At 34.1% G+C, this 6,948-nt stretch overlaps 1 protein-coding gene across 1 annotated transcript; it reads right to left on the reverse strand.

Annotated features, from left to right (window-relative positions):
• Window positions 1–2,494: 2,494 nt before the first annotated feature.
• Window positions 2,495–4,198, reverse strand: LOC132631296 (probable O-methyltransferase 3). The gene is made up of 2 exons (XM_060346888.1): window positions 3,431–4,198; window positions 2,495–3,283 (listed from the first exon to the last, which is right to left on the reverse strand). Exons 1-2 carry the CDS (start codon window positions 4,196–4,198, stop codon window positions 2,975–2,977), a joined length of 1,077 nt encoding a protein of 358 aa, XP_060202871.1. The 3' UTR covers window positions 2,495–2,974.
• Between the last annotated feature and the right edge of the window lie 2,750 nt (window positions 4,199–6,948).

The following is a 6,948-nucleotide window of genomic DNA, read 5'->3' on the forward strand; positions in this document are numbered from 1 at the left end:
ATAACAAAAGCAGTTTTTGAATTTTCATTTTTAGTTAAACCACGGTTTGAGTGTGAGGTGCCATTGCCCATTGCTTTGTACCGGCTTTACCATTTTTTCTTAAGTTCAAGAATTTGAGATATATATTGTGAAATTCCATTCAAAGATAGTGTATTGTTATCTTAACCATTAATCCATATGGATGATAAAATATAAGCAGTGGTTTAAGCTTCTAGTTCCTTTTCGAATAGTGTATTGTTATCTTAACCATTAATCCATATGGATGATAAAATATAAGCAGTGGTTTAAGCTTCTAGTTCCTTTTCGATTTTTTAAGTAAGTTCGTGGATCCTTTTGAATGTTTAAGCTTCAAACTACTGCACCAAAGAGCTGCTATATGTGACTTCCTGGAGGTATTCTTACACCTGGTGAAAGCCTGATTTCCACTGGTATTTAACTTTCCTTACTTCTATTTCAATTTATTTTATATCCTATTTGTTTTGAGTGAAAAAAGCTAGTATTTGTTTTTACATCTTTCATTTGTTTCTACGGAAAAGGTCCAAAAATACCCCTAACGTATGGAAAATGGCTCACAAATACCCTCCATCCATCTATTGGTCCAAAAATACCCCTCCATCCATCTATTGGTCCAAAAATACCCCTCCATCCACCTATTTAGTCCAAAAATACCCCAACCTATTTTTTTGGCTCAAGAATACCCCTCAAACTAACACCCTAATTTTGATGGTATTTTTTCAATTTTAAAATGCCACGTGGCTTGTTTTGATTGGAGACATATATTATTATTAGTTTTTTTTGCATTTCGTGAATTAATCAACGAAATATGTTTTTTTTTTGTTTTTGTTTTTTGCATTTCGTGAATAAAAAAACGAAATAGGAAATTATAATTTTTTTTTTTTGCATTTCGTGTATTAAAAAACGAAATAGGATAATTTTTTTTTTAATTTCGTTCATATAAAAACGAAATTGGAATATATATATATATATATATATATATATATATATATATATATATATATATATATATATATATGTATTCCTATTTCGTTTTTATATAAACGAAATGAAAATAAAATTATTTTCCTATTTTTTTTATATAAACGAAATACAAAAATACAAAAAAAAAAATTTTCATATTTAGTTTTTTAATAAACGAAATACAAAAAAAAAATTAATATTTCGTAGATATACCAACGAAATGCAAAAAAAATAAAAATAAAATATATATATATTTTTTTTTTTTTTTCCAATTTCGTTTTTATATGAACGAAATTAATTTTTTTTTATCCTATTTCGTTTTTTAATACACGAAATGCAAAAAAAAAAATATAATTTCCTATTTCGTTTTTTTATTCACGAAATGCAAAAAAAAAAAACAAAAAAAAACAAAAAAACATATTTCGTTGATTAATTCACGAAAAAAAATAATAATATATGTCTCCAATCAAAACAAGCCACACGTGGCATTTTAAAATTGAAAAAATACCATCAAAATTAGGGTGTTGGTTTGAGGGGTATTCTTGAGCCAAAAAAATAGGTTGGGAGTATTTTTGGACTAAATAAGTGGATGGAGGGGTATTTTTGGACCAATAGATGGATGGAGGGTATTTATGAGCCATTTCTCATACGTTAGGGGTATTTTTGGACCTTTTCCGTTGTTTCTATTATGTATCTGGTTGACAGTAGGGGTGGGCATAAAAAATTGAAAAACTGGACCGAGTCAAATATAGAACCGTAATAAAAAGGATTTCAAATGCCAAAAAAGAAATGAAAAAGAATACATGAAAATAAAAGAATATTAACAATATTTACAAATTCCGTGGTTTCAGTTCTTCGGTTCTTTGATCAGTTTTCAGTTTTTATTCTTAAAGAGAGTTTGGTTTTCGATTTTAAAGTCTCGGTATTTCGGTTAAATTAAAGTACCGAAATACCGAACTATTTTAAACAGTCTCAACTACTGCTTACAGCTGCTAGTTTAGCAATCTGGTTGCCTCTAATTGTAAGCAAACATTTGTATATGTGAATATGAGGAAGTGTTTTAGCTCTTAAACTCACAAGAAGGTATTGTACAGCTTATTACCTCTCCTCTTTTTAGTGTTAGAATACTAGTAGGTCAAACACTTTTAAGAACTATAAGAAGCTGTAGCCGGGGAATTGATCAATCATGACAGCAAAAGTTTGTGGGAAATTACGTTTGAGACTTTAGACCACAATTTAGTCATATCACATTACCCGTCATCAGATTCACATGAAGCTACGTAAAACATTATCTTCAAGGAATTTTGTTTGCTGGAAATTATCTTTAAAGAATTGAAATACAAAAACTAAGATTACGCTGAATCCTAAAAATTATATTTACTATGAGCAGTTCCACATCCACTTCTGCAGGTTCATATTTGCTTGATATTGTTCATTAGAAAATTGGCCAGCAAATTAGTATGCAAGATCAAACAAGACTTGTCCTATATTTAGTATTTACTAGCTGGATAAAAATTTGAAAAGGAAAATATATTGCACGATCATCTATAATCGACGGATATTTTCCACTGCTAAATGACAGCCTTGGATCCGTAGCTAAATTCATAGCTATGGCGATATTTTCCACTGATTGAAAGCCATCGCTAATCTCCTTTTGCGTGAGATGTTAAAATAATGATTAAAATTCTAAAGTAAGTATATATCAGAACTTTGAAAATCACTAGGAAATATTGATTAAATAACTGACTTGTTTCGAAGAAGTCATCTTATTTGGAGTAATGAAATATAACACACAAGAGGTTCTTCTATTAACACATATAGCGTAATGAAGAATAATATTTCCAATATAATAACACAAAAAACGGGAACGAGGAACATTCACTAGAGTACTGTCTTTATTATCATTAGCGGCATATGATCTTATTGTTGACTTCCAAATTCCAAAATATATGCATCACTCATTGGCTGTATTATTTAATTTGGCCAATTATGTAGATTAAGGGTAAACCTCAATAATAGATCTTAATCCCAGTATAGGAATAATGTTGTAGTCACTAAAACCAGCACCAGAGAAGAGTTTTGCCCAATCTTGCTGACTTCTTTCCTTCCCAGGAGTGAGAGCCATCATGGCCATGTCATAGAAAAGTTGAGTTTCATATGACTTGTCGTCTCCTTTCTGGTTATCCAATATTACCATGTCAATGATGATGACCTTTCCTCCATTATTCTCCTTATTTGGAATTGCTTCTTTACATTTCTTCAATATTTGGATACACTCTTCGTCGCCCCAGTCATGTAATATCCACTGCTTGTCATTAGTCATCAAACATAAACCATTAAAACATACACCTTTATTTTTATAGTGAAAAACACATAGTACAATGACCATATATATATACATGAGATCAATCTCTGAATAAAAGAAGGGTGTAAGTATTGATTACAAAGTTACCTTTAGTAGAATTGCATCGGCAGAAGGAATGGACTTAAACATGTCTCCTCCCACATAGCTCGGGTTCTTGTTCGCATCACATCCTTGAATTACCTGCGGCAGATCGAAGACAATGCAATTTATTTCAGGAAGTGCATTGGCAATAGCTTTAGCCACGGTTCCAGTGCCGCCTCCGACGTCCACCACTGATCTCAATCCTTTAAAAATTCCCTTACAATTTTCAATCACCACACTCATGATCAATCGGGAATCATTAGCCATGGCTTCATTAAAAAGATGGTTAATTTTTGGTTCCTTCTCGGCATATTCAAAGAGGGGCTTGCCGTGAGCAGTCGCAAATGGAGTATTAGAGTCCCCATTGTGGAGCCACTGGCTGAGATAGTGAAACGGATCCATTGAAATTGGATCTAGTGCTATTTGCACAAAGGGGACTAAGCTCAAAGGCTCGTCGTTAAGGAGGAGACATGAAGTCGGAGTAAGTAAATAACCCTCGTCTTCTTGAGTAAAGAAGCCTGCATGGATTAGAATACGCATGAGACGATAAACACAATCCTGGGTTTTAGCGTTATTGTTGATGGGGAGGGCATCCACCAAGTGAGAGAGGGTCATTGGTTGGCCGTGAGTGTGGATTATATCGGGAATTCCAAGTTGAATTGCACATTTGAGAGATAAGGAGTTGATGAAGTTGTATGTGTGGTTCCATATGTGTGCCTGAGCAGCTAGCACTTCTCTACTTTTTTCTCCAATATCATTATGCAATGCCGCCATATTTAATTTGTGATATTTTGTTTGGGATGCTTTGGATTGAGCCAATGGTTGAGATGTAAATATTAATAAGAAGAATGTGAATAACCCATCGTAAGTGAGTCTATATTTATAAGAAGAATGAGAAGTAGACTGTTTGACATTGAAGAAGTAAACAGGACAACGATGATAGCCACTGCTCCACTATGTTGAGTGTCCCACGTCGGTTCTGGGATGAGAATTTGGTCTTTCTATATAGTTTTAGGTAACTATAAGTCAATTTTTGGGATTAAGTTAGACACTATATCTTTATCATACTATGCTGATGGATGACAATTAGAAAATCGAAAACTGAAAAGCATAACTAAAATTTGATAAAATTGAACCAAACAGATCGGTCAGTACCCATAATTTACATCCGTTTTCTTGCTATCATTCATACGCATTTCTAATAAAATGTCCAGTCAGAAATTTTTATGAATTCTAAATAAGTAATATCTAATCTCCTAATTAACTTTAAATGGATTAAGAAGAACAGTACGGTACATAATAATTTTGCAAGCTACATGTCGGTAATAAATAAAACGACATATCCCCTATATAGAACCCACAATATAATTCATTTGGAATATCGCAGATGGCCCTATACTCACCAAAAAAAGATACGGTAGTTGAAACTACTAACAACTTTAGATCTTAGTAAGGTTGTCATCCTTGAAACGGGCATATGAAACATACATTAGGTCTTGAAAAGTTGTCACATGTTTACTGATTTTATTCGTTATTGATGATCTCACCTTACGTTACTTGTTCCTTCGAGGTGAGATATAGCGATGATGATTTGTCCATAACATAAATTGGAGGTTACCGACCTTATGCTACTCCGATAGAGTTGTAGCTTTTAATTGGGCTCTCATGCATGCTTAAGTTTATGTATGATTACACCGTGCCTTCATGGCCGGCAGATACCACTACGGTGGGCGGCTTATGGATAATGATGATAACACCATGCCTTTATGGCCGGGCAGACACCACTAGTGGGAGGCGTGGGATGATTACCTCGGACGCGGGCTAATACATGTGTGTGTGTGTGTGTGTGTGTATATATATATATATATATATATATATATATATATATATATATATATATATCTATGATGTTTTAAGAGTAAAGGTTAGCATGCATGGTTTCCGCCTTAAGAGGCAGTTTGATATACAGGTTATCTCTTTATCTTATGTTTCTTTCTTTTTATTATGTTATTATTCATGCCTTACATACTCAGTACATTGTTCGTACTGACGTCCTTTCTTTTGTGGACGTTGCGTTCATGCCCACAGGTAGACAGGGAGACGATACCCTTAGGAGTTTTGTCAGCGGAGATACAGGAGCACTCCACTACTTCGGAGTTGCAGCCTATTGGTATACTTCTTTTGTGTGTATATTTGGGGCATGGTGGGGTCCTGTCCTGTCTTTATGATTTCCAGTACTCCGGATAGAGGCTCGTAGACATATGTGGATAGTTAGAAGTTTCATGGTCACCCTAATGTATATTTTGTATATAATTTTTGTAGCCTTGTAGGCTTGTGCGTATATGTAAATGTATATGAGGTAAAGTTTATGGTTATTGCGTAATGGGTTCACTTTGAGAATTTACATTCATTCATGTGGTGTTAGTTGAGAGCTAGACATGTGGTCTATCGAGATAGATGGGAACAAGTATGCTAGGTGGTGCTCGGTAGGCTAGCTTCGGGTACCCGTCATAGCCCTCCGTTGGCTCGTGACATAAAGCCTCCGCCATATTACTGCTACAACAATTGACAGAAATATAGTATGCCATAATCAGTTCACCCTAACTATTCCTTACAATTCCACCAATGCCTGCCCTACCACTCTCATGTAAGTAACTACCATCTGTATTAATCTTGATGCTTCCAGGTTGAGGAAAGATCCAGGTAATTTGCTTCACCATTTGCACTAGCCTGAGTTTCTCTACTCTAAGACAGAAAGTAGGCCAGTGGTTGATATCTTGCAAATTCTGAAAGTACCTGGTCAAAACAGCTTTGATATGACCAAAAGCTTGATAAAACATCCTGCTGTAAAGGAAGTGTCACTACAAGAAAGTATAGAAATCGCAATAATTTTTTTTACATTTGGCAACAACTTAGTTTTATTGTTGGCAAATGATTTTTTTGTTGCCAAAGAATTTAATTTTGTTGCCATAGTATTGAGAGACTGTGTTGAAAACCAAAGTATTTCATGTATTTTTCAATTTTGCTCATATTCAAGAATGGTTCTAGAATAGCAACAAAATCACTTTGTGAATTTTGATAACATTCTTAAGCCTGTGATTGGCTTTTTTGGTCCTTGCTCATCTAATGTTCCAGAAGATTGTATTAATCATGAAAATTAGATAGAATTCTTTTTTGTTTCCTTTGCTTTAACAGCATTGGTGTTGTCTTCTTTCTTTTTCTTGCTTCCCTTCTTGTTCCTGCTTTTTTGTTGTTAGCAGGAGAGAATTCAATAGTATCCTCCATATTTTGTTGTTGTTGTAGCTGTTCTTCAGGCATAACCACGACTACTCTATTTGGAGATGTAACGTCGAAATGAATGCTGGCATCTTTCTTACTTTTGTTGCTAGTTTCTTGCGTCTGTGCTATAGCACTATTCAGATCAACAAACAGATCCAATCCTGGCATGTTCTTGATCACAGAGCGAAGACTATCAGACTTCTCCATAGTATTGTCCATATGTGTTTGTAAATCCATGCTCTAGT

Source organism: Lycium barbarum, chromosome 3 (assembly GCF_019175385.1).
Source record: "Lycium barbarum isolate Lr01 chromosome 3, ASM1917538v2, whole genome shotgun sequence".
In the NCBI taxonomy this organism is placed as follows: Eukaryota; Viridiplantae; Streptophyta; class Magnoliopsida; order Solanales; family Solanaceae; genus Lycium; species Lycium barbarum.

Excerpts from the sequence above, each read along its gene's own strand:
- LOC132631296 (XM_060346888.1), bottom strand. The coding sequence starts at position 4,198 with ATGGCGGCATTGCATAATGATATTGGAGAAAAAAGTAGAGAAGTGCTA. Across the intron at positions 3,284-3,430 it reads CCGATGCAATTCTACTAAAG|TGGATATTACATGACTGGGG; the intron begins GTAACTTTGTAA and ends AATGACAAGCAG.